The sequence below is a fragment of the Poecile atricapillus genome, chromosome 3 (assembly GCF_030490865.1).
Source record: "Poecile atricapillus isolate bPoeAtr1 chromosome 3, bPoeAtr1.hap1, whole genome shotgun sequence".
Taxonomy (NCBI): domain Eukaryota; kingdom Metazoa; phylum Chordata; class Aves; order Passeriformes; family Paridae; genus Poecile; species Poecile atricapillus.
This window is the reverse complement of record NC_081251.1, coordinates 16118625-16136733: the sequence shown is the minus strand read 5'-3', so window position 1 is coordinate 16136733 and position 18109 is coordinate 16118625. Positions and strand designations below refer to the sequence as shown.

The 18109-nt window shown below is 36.5% G+C and overlaps 1 protein-coding gene across 3 annotated transcripts in view; it reads right to left on the bottom strand.

Annotated features, from left to right (window-relative positions):
• The window catches only part of KIDINS220 (kinase D interacting substrate 220), a 74494-nt gene that overhangs the window by 11782 nt on the left and 44603 nt on the right, over positions 1–18109 (bottom strand). For 2 of the 3 annotated variants that reach the window (XM_058834752.1, XM_058834751.1), the window contains 4 exons: positions 10333–10511; positions 7007–7233; positions 2796–2906; positions 1863–1919 (listed from right to left, as the gene is read on the bottom strand). In XM_058834752.1, the coding sequence (XP_058690735.1) occupies positions 1863–1919; positions 2796–2906; positions 7007–7233; positions 10333–10511 (574 nt within the window). The remainder of the gene's footprint in view (positions 1–1862; positions 1920–2795; positions 2907–7006; positions 7234–10332; positions 10512–18109) is intronic. The other variant, XM_058834753.1, reaches the window with a different exon arrangement.

Sequence of the window (18109 nt, the reverse complement as noted above, 5' to 3'; positions counted from 1 at the left end):
GTTCAAAACAATGATTATTCTCTATTTTACACAGGAGTTGCAACATTTCTGGCTCCTTGCCAGTTTAGCATGAAAGACAATTTTGATTCTACATGCTCCTCTTGTTTTCAATCACCAAACCAATTACACATTCGTGTTCATTACATTGGTGTTCATTAACTACTTTGTGCAGGTTTTTTTAGTTTATTTAATTACTTTGCGTGCACCAAACCATTTAATAAGTTGGATCACTTATACAGTATCAATGACACATCAATTAAGAGCTACCTAAATAGCTGGATGAAATTATTGTACCAATCAGATAATTGTAGCACATAACACAAATATAATATTGTTTCCTTTCATAGAAAATTCAATAAAGTTCACAAAATAAGTGGATTTAGAATAGATGAAACCCTGATAAGACATCACATACCATATCCTGACTAACAACCTTCTTGTCAACTTCCCAAGAGACTTTAAAAAAAATTCCAAAATTCCAAGTTTTAGATTTACACCATAGGTTAAATATTGCTAAGTCTGAGAAAAGTATATGATCTGGTGTGCTGCATTACAGACTCACAATAGTATAAATTAAATTAAAAAACAAATCTTACAAAATCTTCCATATCATTATCTCAAAGGAAGTTTCTTTTTAATGTTTTAATTCCTGTATTTTCTTACTTAAAGGCAATAGGTTACTTAACTTACAAGAGTCTTTTAAACTGCTGTTTGAAGCTTCACCTAAATGAGTGTTAAGATACACACTCAGCAGCAAGGAGAAGAGCACCCAGTTCCAGTTGTGCTGCTGGAACTCATTCACTACTGTGCCTCAAGACTAAATCACACATTTCCAGGCTTGTGTCCCCTCCCACACTCACAGGGACACACACTCTTCAGCCATTACACTAATACTTTTGAGAAAGTCCTTAATTCTCCTTGCACTGACAAGTCTCAAAGGTCTGGGAAAAGAATGGGATACTCAGATAAGGAATCAAACACAAGGATGGCATTTCCAAAGGAAAAATTACTCCAAAGTCATCCCTTTCCACAAGGTAGCAAATTACTTCGGAGATAGAAATTTAGTGTACATTTTCCATTGCACTGCACATCATAACTCTATGAGTTTGGAATCTGTGTGGGGCTTGATATTTTTTCATTGCACAACAGTAGAAAGACATTTTTGCAATGATTTACTAAAAGAAAAAGTAAATGCAATCAAACTGTAACTGTTGCCAACAACTATTGGCAGCAAATATTAAGAGAATCATGACAATCACATTAAACTTTTTGTTTTGGTATAAATCATGATTATCATAATTAGAGTTAAAATATATATACCATAAAGATACCATCCTAAGTATGAATACTTAGGATAAAACAAAACAAGTCATAGAAAAGGTAACTTAACACTCTGACTGAAGAATAAGCTTATGACCAGCAATGTTTTATTTTTCAATTTCTATCAAAGCTGCCTTATACTATGTTACCTGCAATAGCTTTATGTCACCAGCTAAAGAAGTAGGATTCGGGCAAGAGAATTGACTGAAGCAGAAAAACACAATTACTTCTAAAACTTAAGCACTGAATGATCAGCTGTCATTCTACATTCTGTTTAGCTACCACAACACTTTACTGAAAGCTCACCACAGCTACTGAGAAAGGCAAGGGGAAAACTACAGGGGAAAATAGAGTACATCTTACAAGTGAAATATTAGCTTTTACATTCATTCACGAACTACATTAGTTTTCAGCTACTCTATTTGCCCACCAAAGCCACTGACGCAGTGTTAGTGAACTGCAGTTATGATTAATGCAGACTCATTACTGCTGAAAAAGCAATGAGATGCTAAAATTTCCACACCACATGACTACTCATTTACCATTGAGGGGTCTGTGGGTGAAGGAAGCCCCTCATCAGCATCCTCCTTGATAACATCCTAACAACAACAAAATATTATGGTTTGGGTAAAATGATCAAGGGCTCAACAAAAATTATGAAGTAAACAGTGAATGAGAATGATCTCATAATCATACATAATTCAATAGAAACACATTTGTTTTCTTTAAGCGATTAAAGCTTTTACCATCTTTTAACAGCCTTGCTCATTGTATCAATATCTAGAATTAAAGCAACCAATAAGTGAGGCTTTTACTTTTTTGTCTTTCCTTAGTTCTTAATTCCATTTGAACAGCCATCTGTCAGCAAAATAAATACTGTTAAACAGGAAATTTATCATTCTATAGGAAGCTAGAAAAGTCTGCTAGTTTTGCCTTTCTAATGAGTAAAGTTGAATTATATGTACTTGCAAAAACACTTAAGATAAAATGTATTTTGTTTTACTTGAATAATAAAAATATTTCTTTTAACATTTGAATTTGATCCTCCAGTTTCTAGCATTCTTTATGACATTAAAGAATGTAATTTTATCTTCTCCAGATACAAAGAATTTGTGACATATTATTAAAAAAACTGAATATAAATTTACAAGTAGCACTCATTTTCTTATATCACTACATCTATTTTGGTATCATAGTACATTTGGCATTTTCATTAATATATTTTTTGCCAGTATCACAGATCATTCTCCTCTAATCTTTATATATGGGTGCTAGAATTGGTTTCCCTTTTTAAGGAATTTCTAAAGTTAAAACAAAATACATTCACATTACATGTTAATAACACCTTTGCTTAAAATATTTATAATATAAAGCTTATACTTGTCTAACACAGTCATCATTAATAACTTTCATTTTCATTACTCACTATATTTATTGTCTAGGTTAGTATTTGAATTACCCTTCAAAATACTTACTAGGCCATTGTTCTGATCTCTGGACAAACTCGTTTTTAGTGGTGGACGTGAGATGAGATGAGAACTGCCAGGGTAATACCTTGGCATGTAAAGATATGGGGCAAAGAATGGCTATGGAAAAAAAAAGGTGTAACAAAAAAGGGACAAACAATTACACAAATCAAAAGGTAATAATAAAATAAAAGTCATTACAACAAAACACATCCTCTAGTTGAGTTTCATAAAGTAAAAAGAGCAATTACTAATAGCTTTCTTTACTTTTTGCATTGAACTATTGAATAGAATTCAATCAAAAGCTCTGGAGTGAGTTCTTCAAAATCCCTCAGCAAATGACCCCCTTTTTTTTCTCAGAGCCAATGGGTGCTCTGGTATAGTTTTCTGGAGGAACAGAGTCAGAACAGTTTTGGTAACTACATTCTAACATCTGTTTTCAATATGGGAAAATAATAATTTAACAATAATTCTGACAATTTCACTCTCTGACCTTCTAAACTAAGAATCAGATGCTCAGTAAAACTTTGAGTCATTTGTAATAGCCAAGACAATTGTACCAAATAAACAAAAAGCGTGATATATAATAGCATCACTGGAACTTTCCATATGTGTGGTACTCAACCTGGGGGCTTTCACGAACACTAGATTTCATAAACATGTGAATAGATGCTTATAGCAGACAGTATTGAAGCTTTGTTTTGCTGGAAATACATTAATGCATGTTGTTCAATACAATTACCATTTTAAGGGACAGTGTTAATTTGGACTTTAGGAAAAGCAGAATTACAGCACTCACTGCTTTCAACTCATTGCCCAGTTCTTAATAAAATTCCCAAAATAAAAAAAAAACAAAAACAAACAAACAACTAGAAACCAACAAAACAGCATAAAAATTTAAAATAAATCTCAAAACAATGGCTGTATTACTGATTTCTGATGCTTCTATACGTAGCCTTTTCAAAATTGTACTATCCAGATATTTCACAAGAGAACATGTTATCTGATTTGTGTTTCTGCACATGACAAGATTATGATTAGTCTAGAGCACCAAATTCAGTATAGAGTAAATAATTCTATGACTCCAGGGAGAATCTATGAGGAAGGAGTAAAATTTGTTGAAACAGTCCACTTTAGATTTGCCAATAAAGACTTAAAAACTTCTGTATTCAAAAACAGCTCTAAATGAACTGAGAAATTCAAGTTTAATTTCTGAGTATATCATTTATGTAGACAGCATATGTTAAAACTTCAAGCACTTCATGGAAAATAAAAATGACTCCATATTCTTAGCTAGAGGTAGATTCTGAGCACTTTCACAGTTACCACAAAAATTTCATATGGTCTTCCAACATACAAAGTTACACAATATTCACTGTAACCATTAGTCTAAATGGGGAAGTTTGGTTACCTCGCCTTTGCCTTATATTATTTGGCTAGTATAGAATGATGCAGAGAAGTTCACTGAATTAAAACTATTCCACTGTCATAAGGCACATTCTACAAATAATACAAACTTTTTTTTTAGAGAGAAATTAATTTTCAGAAAATACCACAGAATAATTTAATGCCTCAGTTTTCCACTAAGAGTTTAAACCATGTGGGAAACCCCTAAGCATGAAATGCTTAACAATCAAACTGCATTCAAGTGCCTGGCTCTCACTGCAAAGCCTCTTCTCTGAAACACACAGGGAGCTTGCTGGTTGCATGATACCAAACTACAAAGCAATGGAAAAAATCTGTCCACTAAGGCAATTATCCCACAATCCTCTCATAACTTCTAATCAACTCCTGAGCCAATTTCAGCCACTCCACTGTTTCCCAACTGTGGGATTAATTCTCCATTAGGAGGCCAAACACTACAGACTCCATCTTCATTTGAAGTACAGTAGAGGTATCATGAAAACATGAGAGCAATATAAATATATACTGGTCCAAAGTTGCTCTTCAAGATAGCCTACAAAGCTTAATGGATTTAGCAAAACATAATATTTTCAAAATATCAAAGAATTTTCTCCTCTTTTGTAAAAAAAATAAGTCTTCATATACCATAATTTCTCATTCCCACCCAGGAAATCCCAGTTAGACTTGTCTACTGCTCTGATCTTCCCTGTAAAAAACAGCATCTCCACACTGATCCATGAGACCAGCAATTTGGAGAAGCTGAACTTAAATTCAGCTTTCAGCCCAACCATTAGACAGTGGTAAATGGCACATGTCCAGCTTAGCCCTATACTGAGAGCCACGGTGCTAAATTGAAGAGCTCCTAAACGGGACCATAATCTTCTCTTCACAGCTAACCAGAGGGAGAACAGGATTTTAAACCAAAAATGAACAGATTACATCACTAGAAGTTCCAGGTCCATAACATAGGAGAATCTAAAGAAAAGAGAAACATACATAATAAAAATGTATTTTCCAGAAATACAGACTGTTTTCCCCAACAGCTCAAGGGGCTTTTTCTTAAGCATAAATGAATGCTTAAAGACAACAGGACAGAAACCATTTATTGGTTAGAATATGGCACATATCCCCAAAACTGAGGGTGTTTCTGAATAAAATCCAGCCATTTCCACAGAAGTATTTGAATCCATTGTCTTGTGTCATACCAGTATCTAAGACCTCTCTTGGAAACTTCTACTGGAGAGAGTCTATTCTTCAGTTGCTATTCTTTTTTTTAAACACCATTTTTACAAAAACCTGAGAAATTAAATATGATTGAAAATGCTAAAGGAAATAGTTTTTCAGGATGAATTTTCTACTTTGAAAAGGTTCTCATCACTTATCTCGGTATGTGGTGTTCATGACAGTATCTTTATGAGTCCAAAGTAATGAATACAATTCTCTGACAATATTTATTAAGTGACACACTAAAAACAATTATACTTTAGAAGGGCAGTATAAAATTCCAGCAAGAAACGTGAAAATTGAAGCATTTTAGTCTTCAGCAGGCAAAAAAGTAAGCACGCCTGTAAGCCTTAACAAAAATGAACAAATAAACTCTTTGCAAGAACAGCTTATGACTCCCAATAATTGTTTCTCTAATGCTTATTGGAGCCAAAAATCCCCATACGGCTTTCAACAGTTTATCATCCCTAACTTTAAACCTTGTCATGTACAGTAACGCAAAACAGTGCAAAACAGACACAGAAACAGGGTTTCCAATGAAACAGCTACTTGGACTACCCTGACTTTGTGTCAGCACAAATATTCATGTGTCAAGCATTTATCAGTGTTGGACTACTTCAAAATACATGTTATTTTATGTTATTTTCAACAAAACAGGATACTGTCACTGTCTTGAAGGCACAAAAGAATAATTTTAGAATAGATAACTTAAAAAGTTCTGGCCTATGTATATATTTTTTTTTGCCTTGGTTAACAAACACTGATTTAGGAATAACTCAATTTGCTTTTCACTGTACTAGGTTATATGTTTATCTACAGTCAAATCTTAATATTGAGGCTATTTCCTGTATATAGAAGTAAGATATGTCTTATATCAGCTCTCTGTGTTTTTTTCATTATAGTACTGCAGAAAAAAAAGTGAAAAATAAAGTTTAAAAATACTGAATACATCCCACAAAACCAGAAAGTTTAGACTCTCTTTGAATATATTGTAAAGCATTTCATTCAATTTTCATGTGAGCCATTCCCAAGACTGTATTTTCTGAAGCCCATAAATATCTCAAAAATGTATGTTTTATGCAATTCATGTTAATTTCTTTAAACTAGTACAACACCAGCTTAGGGAAAAGATCACAGAATAACTTTAAAAATAGACAAAAGGGAAGACAAACATACATTCTTATATTCTATCTCCCCGCTTGAGTTTCTGTATGTTTTAACAAAAGTCACCAAAAAAATACAGGCTCTCTTCCAATGTCTGTGAGCATGTGAACAACTGAGCACAGTTTACACCCCCCCAAAAAAAAACCAAAAAGAAAAAAAGAAAACCAACCAAAAAACCCCTGCAATATCCTACAATTGAGCAGTGTCTCAAAATTATTTTTTCCCATTTGTAATTTGTTTTTCTGATGCTGTTTAGCATGTTTCTTCCCAGACAACAGTGATTGAACATTACTGCAAAATTTGTCAGCTTTTGGACTTTTCTCCACTCCTAAATAAAACTTGCATGGGTATTTTAATATTTAATAGATGACATCTGCAGTATTACCAGACTAAATCAGAAGAATGTTAATTGGATCTCGATTATTTACCCGATTGTAAAATGGATGCTGAGGTCCTGTCATACCACTATAGTAACTGCTGTGAGGCTGTGGGGATAAAACTCCACTATTGAAAGGCCCATTGAAAGAGGTTGTAGAAGAGCAAGCTGAGGAAGGCTGACTGAACAGAGATGTTGCTCTAGCAGGTGCCTCATGTAAAGGCAAGGTGGGATAAGGAAGTCCTCCAATATTCATCTGATCTCTTGCAGCACGAACATCTGAAAAAAGAGTAAGATTTTGCTTGAAGTATTTGTGAAACTTTTTATTTGTCAATTCACTATAGTACATTTTTACATATTTAACTCCAATAAGAACTCATCAAGTAGAACATCAAGGTCAAATTTCAGCTGGATTTGGTTGACTTCTCTTGATGATCACATCTACAAAGGCATCTTTAGGAAAGATAGGATGGTTAATCACATAAACTTATGTAGCATATTAAAATCTCTCTAAATATTTATATTTTGTTTTTTAATGTGGCATAAAGGAACCTGTCACTCTCCAAGAGAAGCTGCTCCAAGGCTGGTCTGTACAATGGCAGAGTGACAAATCTCAGTATACAGGGGCCTCTTCTGATACACCAGGGGCTGTTCATGCTCTCACAGCAGGTACTACAGAGCCCTGGGAGTTGCCAAAGAAATAAAGGTCTTCAACAAGCCTCAGCCCAGGGAGTGTGACAAAGTAGTTTGTGTGGCCAGGGGTGCAGGAAGGGTGCAGTTATTCTACCCAAGAGGTGAGCTTTCTTCGAGGTCATCATCTGCCCAGAAAGAGCTCAGATATGGCATCCACAAGGCACAAACCTATAGTCCTCTGCACTCACCAGAAAGGATGTGACAACATAGACAGAGCTCCCATCCAGGTCTCAGGCTGGGGGCGGGGCACAGGGCAGAGCCTGTCAGCAGTCTCAGATGGCAGTAGAGACAACAGAGACAACAGATGTGTGAGACATGATCAGGCACACAACCCTGGTCCAGCCTGGTGGCAGAGTTAAGTAAGGAAACAGAAAGATTAAGAGGCATGAGCAAGTCAGACGACAGAGACTGTCGGAATCATGCTCCGATCTCCCTGAGACAGAACAGCCAGTAGAAAAAAGCCAGATCCAGGGAACCCCATATTCTCCCCACAACAGGCAAAAGGCACCTGTGCCAGGGGACATTAATTTTGGACATCAGGAACAATTTCTCCACTGAAAGTCTTATGGAGATCAGCCAGGAACTCCTGAGGTAACAGAAGCAAACAGGAAAACACCACTGAAATACATCAAAGGAATTAAAGGGTGTTCCTCTAAGAGGGTGACACAGCTGACATCCCAGCTGAGGTGCCTCTACCCAGTGCAGAGTGAGCAACTAACAGGAGGAGCTGGAAGCCACCATGCTGCTAGAAAGCAATGATCCAGCTGCCATTCCAGAAATCCGGTGGATGAATCCTATGACTAGAGTGCAACTGTTGATGGCTGTAGGCTATTCAAATGGGACAGGAGAGGAAGAAGGGGAGGAGAGGTTACCCTCTACGTCAAGAAATGGATAGATTGCAAACTCTTAAAAACAGTAGCAAGGAGGACCCCAGGGAAGTAGCGGCCTGTCACCTCACCTCTGTGCCTCTCAAGATCATGGACAAGATCCTCTGAGAAGTTTTGCTAAGGCACATGGAGAACAGACGTGATTCAAGACAGCCAGCAATGGCTTCACCACAGGGAACTCCTGCCTGACCAACCCTGTGGCCTTCTGTGATGGATTGACTGCATAAGTGGACAAGGAAAGGGATACAGATATCATTTATCTGGACTTCTAGAAAGCGTTTCATGTAGTCCCCCACAATATCCTTCTCTCTGTTTTGGAGATGCATTTGATAAGTACACTGTTACACAGGTAAGAAATTGGGTGTGGACAATTACACCCAGAGGGTAATGGTCAATGGCTTGGAGTCCTAACAGACATCAGTGACCAGTGGTGTCCCTCAGGTCCATACTGGGACCGGTGTTATTTAGTCTCTGCATTAATGGCATGAATGAAGGGATGAGTGCAACCTCAGCCAGTCTGCAGATGACACCTAGCTGAGTGGTGCAGCTGACATACCTGACAGATGGGATGCCATCCAGAGGGACCTGGACAAGCTCAAGAAGTGGACTTATGGGAATCCTATGAGATTTTAGTAAGATCACCTGGGTTGGGTCAACCCTCAGTAACAATCCAGGCTGGGGAATGAACAGATCCAGTGCACCCTGGCTGAGAAGGATTTGGGGGATGCTGGTGGATGAGAGGCTGGACATGACCCAGCCATGTGCCCTTGCAGGTGAGAAAGCCAAATGTGCCCTGGGCTGCACCCAAAGCAGCGTGGGCAGCAGGTGAGGGAGGGGATTCTGCCCCTCTGCTCTGCCCTGGTGAGACCACACCTGCAGGGCTGCATCCAGCCCTGGGGTCCCCAGCACAGGAAAGACATCAGTATATTTGAGCAAGTCCAGAGGAGGCCACAAAGATGACTGATAAGGGATGAAATACCTCTCTTATGAAGAAAGATGGATAGAATTGGGATTTTTCAGAGAGAAGGCCTAATTGCAGCCTTCCAGCACCTCAAGAGAGCCTACAAGAAAGGTAGAGAAAGACTTTACAGTGACATGTAGAGACAAGATATGGGGGAATGTCTTCAAACTGAGAGTAGGTTTAGATTAGGTGTTAGGAAGAAATTATTTACAATGAAGGTGGTGATGTACTGGAGCAGGCTGACCAGAGAACTTATGGATGCCCCAACACTGGAAGTGTTCAAGACCAGGTTGGATGGGATTCTGAGCAACCTGGTCTAGTGAAAGGTGTCCCTGCACACGGCAGGGGGGTTGGAACTAGGTCATCTTTAAGGTCCCTTCCAGTCTAAGCTATTATAAGGTTCTAAGGAACAACTCTCCTAGGAGGAAAGGTTGGCAGAGCTGGGGCTCTTCAGCCTGGAGAAGACTTTGTTTCCCTGACTTCAATTCTACAGGGTTTTATATATATTTTCAAAATTGTTAGCAAATATCTGAAATCAATTTGCATCTCTTCTACTCAAATATGATTGTGTGTATTGGTTTTCTCCATCTCCTAAAGCGCTCTGCAAAGCAAGAACAGTGGAATTCACCCTCCAAAAGAGAAGTTTTACTCTAGGATGGTCTAGCTGTTACAGTAAAACTATTAAGCGAAACTGAATGGCCTCTTACTGAAGTAAAATCAGACAATCCAAAGGTATCATTTGATGAAAAAATGAGTGTTCTGTGTGACACACCAAGTAGCTCTACTTAAAATAAATAATAGATTTGTCATTTTCCATTTATTTGAAAGCATACTCACCTGCAATGATTTCTCGCAGCTTGGGATCCAAGTTCACTGTACAAGGCAGAAAGGTTCTTACATCACGTGCAACAAGGACAGGTGTTCGTGAGGATAAAAATACTTCAAAGTTCCGTATATCTGCATCAATTTCAAGTAGAGGCTCAACATCTTTAGTTGTAGGAATATTCTTTGAAATTCTGGGGGTGAAATAAGATACATCATAAACCATATTTATTAGAGTATGACTTCAGTTTACAAACTAATATTCTAGGGTGAAACACTAGTACACTTGCACCCATTCTCCCTGTTCTCTGAAACATAAGAGAATCCATAAAGAGCTGCACTGTCTGCAGAAAGATCAGTGTAACATTGTCTAATATGCAAAAAAACCTCAAATTGCTGAACAATCTGATCTAATGGTTTGCTTCAGAGAAATGTCAAAGAAGCCATACATCAGTAATGTCATACCCAAAATAAGGGGAAGTTAATGTTTGTGAACTTTAACCCCAAATATCAATTCAAATTCCTATACACAATTCAGAAACTCCATGGGAAAAACAATCTCATTTTTAAACTAACTCTTTATAACAGGAACAGGCATCTCAGAAGCTGATCAAAATCTAACTGTGCATCCATTGTAAAAAATGGGGAAACAACCACCTGCTTTCAAGCAATTCACCTTCCAAGAAAAAGCCACAAACACATGAAAACAGAAAAATCATGAGACATGATCAATGTAGGGGACTGTTCATGTATTATGGTTATTGTCAAGCAACAGTGGGGGTTTTGGGAGCACTAGTATAAAGGGGAATTTCAGGAAGGAACAAGTAGATGGATTAAATGTTAGTCTTGTGGAAGTTTATGAAAGGTTCCTACCAAGTAAGTGATGGAGGCTGACACTGTTGTTCAGATGGACCTATCTTATTTAGTGTTTCATCTAATAGTACTGGTATCTCATATCAAATGAAGAATGATAATCTAAATTAAAGATTACTAAAGTGAAAAATTATTTCTCACACCCAGCAAAATAAAGATGTAAACAGTGAAAGAATGCACTGAGAATGGTGAACACAGTTACAGTAATGACTACAAAGTGACTATGACACCACACTATATGGACACCAGTGAAATAACCACACTGTATATAAAGCAAACATAGAAAAAATTATGAGGAGAAAAAAAAAAAACCAAAAAACTTTATATAAATATAAAATTAATTATGATTTTTAATGGCTCTTTTCAAAGACATGTTAAGGCTACAACTCCATGATAAAGGGGAACAGCATAGATATGTTGGCTGCTCTGTGAGCTGCTGCAACTTGCTTAAAAGAAGATAGAATACAACAAAAAAAGTGTAAGCATTTTCTCCAACTACTGGACAATTAAAAGAGCTAAGGCAACTACCAATGCTCTCAAGGGGGAAATGAGTGCACTGATGCATGGATGGGAAGGGAGGAAAGAGACACATGCACACTCAGTAAATCATCAGTACACCCGGAATCTCTGACATTAAATAAATTCACACTCACATTGTGTCTTTGAAAAGACAAAACAGACACTTAAAAGAAACCCCCAACTGGTTGTAATTTAATTGTATTTTTAATAGAGCTAATGAACTAAGTCTGCAATTAGCTGAACAATCTTACCCTATTTCACAATTTGTCTGCTTTTTAAAAGCAACAATCTTTTTTATCTTTATTTTTAGATCCTCCATAGAGAGTAGAATTTTATGTACAATGGGATTATTCCAGAGACAGAAGTGGCAGATTTAAACAGAATACTTTGTATTTAATTTTTAAAGAAAAATAAAAGAATTGAGAATCAATGCTACATGCTTAAAGTAAGTGCAGTGCCATTGCATTGTATTTCAGCTGTGTTAATCTTTCAGTCTGATCTTTTACGACATTCTTGCCATATACTAAGCAGAATTCTACTAAGTAGAATTAACAAATTCCTATAAATTTTACCAGAAGACAATAGACCGTGTACCTAACAGACAGAGGATACTGCCATACCATGCTGTCATAAACAGTGTCGGTGAATAACTTCATTCACAGTGAGAGGTTACTTAATAGCACGGGAAAAATGTAACAAATATAAAACTTAAAAGCAAGTGTAGCCTATTCTAACAAAGGGTCTGATTCTGCAAATCATTATGAGACATTGTCCAGATGGCAGCTGGATTATCCACTTTAGGGAAGCTCAGTGTATGTAAGACTCCAGAGACTCCAGCCTTAAGAGAATAAAAGGTGGTACTTCTGTGAGAAGACAAACTTGACACTCAAAGGTTACAATTTCAAAAAATGGGAACAGCTCATTCTCTGGCAGAGTTTAAAGAAATCTAACAGAAGCTGAAAGTAGTCCTAACCTCAAGGATCAAAGAGACAAAAGAAAAAATAAGAACATTGGCAGTATCAAAGTAAAACTTGTATACTCCACTGTATCTGAGAAATGCATATTTTACACTAATATTTAGCTACTACTTTAGGCTGTTCTATTTAGCCTTATATAAAACTACAACTAAACTGACTGTAAATATGTATGTTTTAAATCAAACATCAGATGGTGAAAAAAACAGGATCCTTAATGCACACTTTAGTTATATATATTTGTTATATATATTTACAGGAGTTCAACACTGGAAAAGTGAAAATTAAGTCACTTTTCAAGTCAGGAATTGAAGAGTTAAAGAGTGGCCTACTTCAACACTTCAATCTACAAAATAAAAAGCCAAAAGAGAATGCGACAGATTTAAATAAAACACACAGCTGATGAATCACATGAAACAAATTAGCTGATTTTTAATGCCAGCTCTACTTAAGTCTGAATGCAAACAGTGTTCCGAATACGATGAACAAAGCTACTGTTCAGAAGCCAATAGCCCACTGCTGGTGTGCAGATTGAAGTCTCTATTCTAACCTCCTGAGCTCAATGTCTTAAACTACGCCTTTGAAAGAAATATTTATGTAAATGATAATCTTTTGGCAAAGAGCCACAAAAACCATACGTGCCTGCACTTCTCAGATAAAAAATAAAAGGTTAGCATTTGAAGCACTTTAGGAGTTACTTTTTCTAAAATACAAGCATGCAGATCTAAAAATAAGGCCCTGTGAACACAATATTCTCATTTTGGGGCTAGATTCCTGAGACAAAAGAATTATTCTTTAAATCAGAAACATCAAAAAGTATCAGTGTTACAGACCATTTCCAGGACAAACTACTTGAATTTAGAAGGAATGAAGCTAAAACAAAACATTTCATTGATTGAAATGAACCTTAAAAATTCATTCCACTACTCTTCACATCTCTTTCCCATGAGCAGCTGAAATTAAAGACTGCTTTCATCATGGAGTAAGTTATATTGCAACAATGATGAATTATTTCTGTCTTTTTCCTCAAATACAGATAACTTAGTGCAAGTACACAGAGGCACATCATCTTTCATTCAACAGACTGTAAATTAGATTCAAATTCATTCTAATTATGTTCACCTTGTACTTCCATGAGTGACTTAGAAAATAACCACCACGGTCTGACAGTGTGTCCATCACCGAATGTTGCCAGCATTGCTCAGAGGAAGGTGCTAAGCTATTGCACCTATTGACCATCTCCTTTACTACCCTGCTAGGTGGTGGCAAAAATGGCAAGAGCCAAAACCAACTACCTTCATCCACACTGGAGGTGCCCACATTGCCTATGCCATTGGTTATGTCAGGCCCTGGAATATGCTAACAGGATTTACCCAGCTCTTCCCGCAGCCAATGGTTTTGGGGCAGGTGCTCAAGGCTGGCTCTGACACAGTGTAGCTGAGTAACCAGGCTGTGGTGAAAAGAGCTGTGAGAAGCCCTGCTGAAGGGCCCTCTTGCTGGAGTTAAGAACAGCTTTTCAGCTCAGACCTTTACCCTTGGTCCTCCTCTGAGCTACATCTGTGCACCTTTGGTCTTGACCTTGAACACCAGCTTAACTTCCTGCCTTGACCTGTGCCTTGTGGCTACACACCACAGGGCTGTTTGCTGTCCCTGGTTACCGTCACTGACCCTGCTCCACTTTTCCAGTTTGGCCACTGAGGGATTCCTCCCCTTGCTGACAGTGCCGTGCCTGCCTCGCTGCGCTCCTCAGCTCCCAGCTCACCCTGTCTCATGGAGCAGCCTGCCCTGCTGTTCCCACACTGGTGGAAGGTTGAGTTCTTTACAAGCCCTCATACCCCAAAGGGCTGTTCTCCCTGCTTTTCCCAAACCTCTCTCCCTGAAGGTGAAAACAAAGAAATGCTTCAAATTAATCTTTGCACATCTAATTTTTTTCCTTATGTGTTTTACAGGAGCAAGCAACTGCATGGACAAGAGTCATTTAACTTTTTCACTCCATAAAAAGCAAATGACTTAATTAATTGCTATTAAGTAATAGAACAACAGAAGGCATGAGCATGAAGGCATGTCATGTTTTATCTATCATGTGCTTTTTAATTTTTTCCTCTCAATATAGTACAAGTCAAAAATGTTGCTTAAAACATTGAAATAATTTGTCATTAAAAATGAGAATAAAATTTTTTCTAGAGATTTGATACTGAGAAACACAAAACTAGAAAATCTTGGCCACTACAGAATGCAATATGAAATTTTGATGCTTAACAATCTGCAAATTAGACGTCTGATCTCTCATACCTAATAATCAAATCCTACTAATATTATGCTTTGTGCTGGAATTACTTATCCTACTCTTCTCATATCTGATCGAAATAGTGACAGTGTTAAAAGCTCTCACACAAATAGCTCCTTTGGAACTTTGAGGTACTATCAATGTATCAGCAACTGTGATGCAAATATTCTCTCAAACTGAGGACCGCATCAGGTTATTTGGACACTGAAAAAGAACATTTGCTTATACGCCCATTCGTACAAAGACAGAAATAAAAAGTCACCACACACTCAATAATATAACATAAGGGAATAAATGCTTTATCTTAATAAAGACCAAAAAAAGAGAAAGCTATAGTTAGCTTTATGTAGACAAAAATTCAAGTCCCCTCAGTGCATATTAAGCGGAAGAGACTTCACTGAACAGATGCAATAGCTATTTAAAAACTCCTATTACCATAGGTATTCAGGAAAGCTTGCTTTGCAAAACTGACTCTATTCAATTCGAGTACCTGCAGATAAACCACCTCTCCTCAGTGTTCCTGCTTTTGATCATTTCAGAAAGCAAAAAACATTCTGATGCTTAAAAGATTGGTATTTATTAAACTAATCTCCCACACCCAATATCACACACTGTCACTGAATCCACATTAAAAGTTCTGTTCTTTACACAACTCTCTGGCATACTTTATGATTAAAATAAAGTGTTAAAGCAGTTGCAAATGCCCAGATTCATTCACAGCTTTGCAATGCTATTTGAATTACAAAAGGCATAAGAATTTTTAAAAAGGTGGGCATCAACCACCTACTACTCAACTGCTACACTGCCTTTTAACACAGAGACCACACTATTAGCACAGTAAGAAACATAATAACTTCATGTGCCCTGCATTTTAAGTAAGAGGCAATAAAAGGACACAGAAAAACAAAAAGCAGGTTAAATATTTTAGAAGCAATGCCTCGCTGTGAGGTCTACAAGAACACTAAATTGTCTACTTAAAGGAACTGATTTATTTAAACCTGGCCTGGGCAAAGTTGATTGCAGAGAACATTATAATCAGAGTGATGAATGTGGCACCTTCCATGGCTTTTTCATTTTTAATTTCTATAATCACTAAATAGCTACACTTCTTAAATTAATACATCAATAGGCATTAAGCAACTCACAAATCCCTCAAAAGTTCATTTCACCCTTTTTCTTAAAAGGTATTTAAACAGTGTCAAAACTGGAATTAAAATAATAACCTTCCAGAAAAGTTACATTTCAATGATCTTGCTCAGTTTTAACATTTAAAATTTCTGCAGTTTTGCTGAAAGCATGTAACACACTGTTCTAAAAGAATAATTCAATAGATACTCATCTAAAGCACTGTAATGAAAAAGTAAACAGATAATGCTTATCTTCCGTTTTTATTTTACTTTTCTTCTTACTTATGTATATTAACAAAAAAACCCTCAAATGATTTAAACAAAAGCTTTTAGCTCAACACATAATTGCAACAAAATTACAATAATTGTACCAATTAAAATAATCCTGAATGAACAGTTTGTCATCTTAATGTTCCAATGGTTTATAGAAGGATCTACTTAATTAGCTGAAATTGCTTTCCAATGTTAGTATCAAATGTCATTTGTTAAAAGTTGAACGATTTTGAAAATAATTTAACAAAGCAATTTTACAAAACACCAAGAACCAACATTTTCTTTTCAGCTGAATAAAGCAAGCAGATGTGTCATCAAATTGCTATAAAAATAAATGAGCCTTTATATGGAGAAAAATAAATTTTACTACTAGTGCTACAGAATACTATTTTTTTATGAAATCAGATTCTTTAATAAAATAATTTCATATCATTTATATCTTGTGGTATTTTTAGTATGCTATAAATATACTTTCTTAAATTGAAGTAGTAAACAATCAAGGAAAAATATTCCACTGTACATGAAATAGAAAAATGTTTTAACCTAAGTGATTTCTTAATTTCATTACCATGGGTGTATCAACAAGAGATGTGAATCTATCAGGAAAACATGGCACCAATGAAACCACGTTATAGAACTCCAAATCTATAGTAATGAACTGCTGTTTCACTTATAACTAAATTAGTTTTCAGCAAGAAAGGAAAAAAGGAAAAAAATAAAAGAAAAACAGTTCTGTGGTTGACTTCAAGAAGGGGCAACTTCGGTAAAGACTGGAAAAAACCCCAAGAAAAACCATATACCAGTGCTGAAACTGGACTAGAACTGAAGAAATTAAGAAACAACAATTATTGATAAATTAGACAAAGCATGTATATTCCACAATTCATCTCTCGGAATAGTGTAAGAGTTGCAAAAGCTTTAAAATTAAAGTAATACATGAGCTATGGCTCACTTAAATCCTTTGGTTCTCTTCATCCCCTGCAACCCTCTCCTTTCCACACCCCCCAAAAAAACCACCAAAAACAACAACAAAAAAACCAAACAAAAAAAAAAGCAACTAAAAAAACTAATTGAATTAAAGAAAGCTGTTATGCCATTCTTCTAAATTTGGTGCATTCTGCCTCAGCACGTTGTATTGCCATCCAATTTGCCATCCATCATAGGTAGGCATGCACACATATGTGCACAAAGACTTTATCACAGAGGTTAAATTAAGCCCAAGTGATGGATGAATTACACGTTGCTAAGTTTTAAATAATGGTTACCTACAACTCTGAGGAAACTATAACCATTTTCTTGTCCTGAAAGAGCTCTTTTTTCAAAATCAAAGAGTTCTTGATTTCCATAGTTTCCTTTAGCTTCCCAAAAAGCAATTTTCAAGGAGATTAAGGAAGGGTGGAGATCATAATCTGAACAGATGGCTCATGAGAGTTTCTTCTATCCTGAGCCAAGCTCTTCTGTTCTAATATTTTTAATAAATACATAAAAATAGTCACAGAAATTTAGGGACATCAGCTACTTGCAAATATCCTCATAAGCTATTTGCAAATATCCTCATAAAAAAATCTGAAAGTTCTATCTCAATAATCTGGTTTGGTCAAAGCCCCTGTTTAAACACCCCAGTTTGGTCAAAGAATGACAGATAGGACTGTCCCTTGTGACACCAAGTTCAACAAGCAGATTAACATCAAAAGCAGGAAGCACTTGAATAGAAGGTTGTGTGAATGCCTGAATTCTGT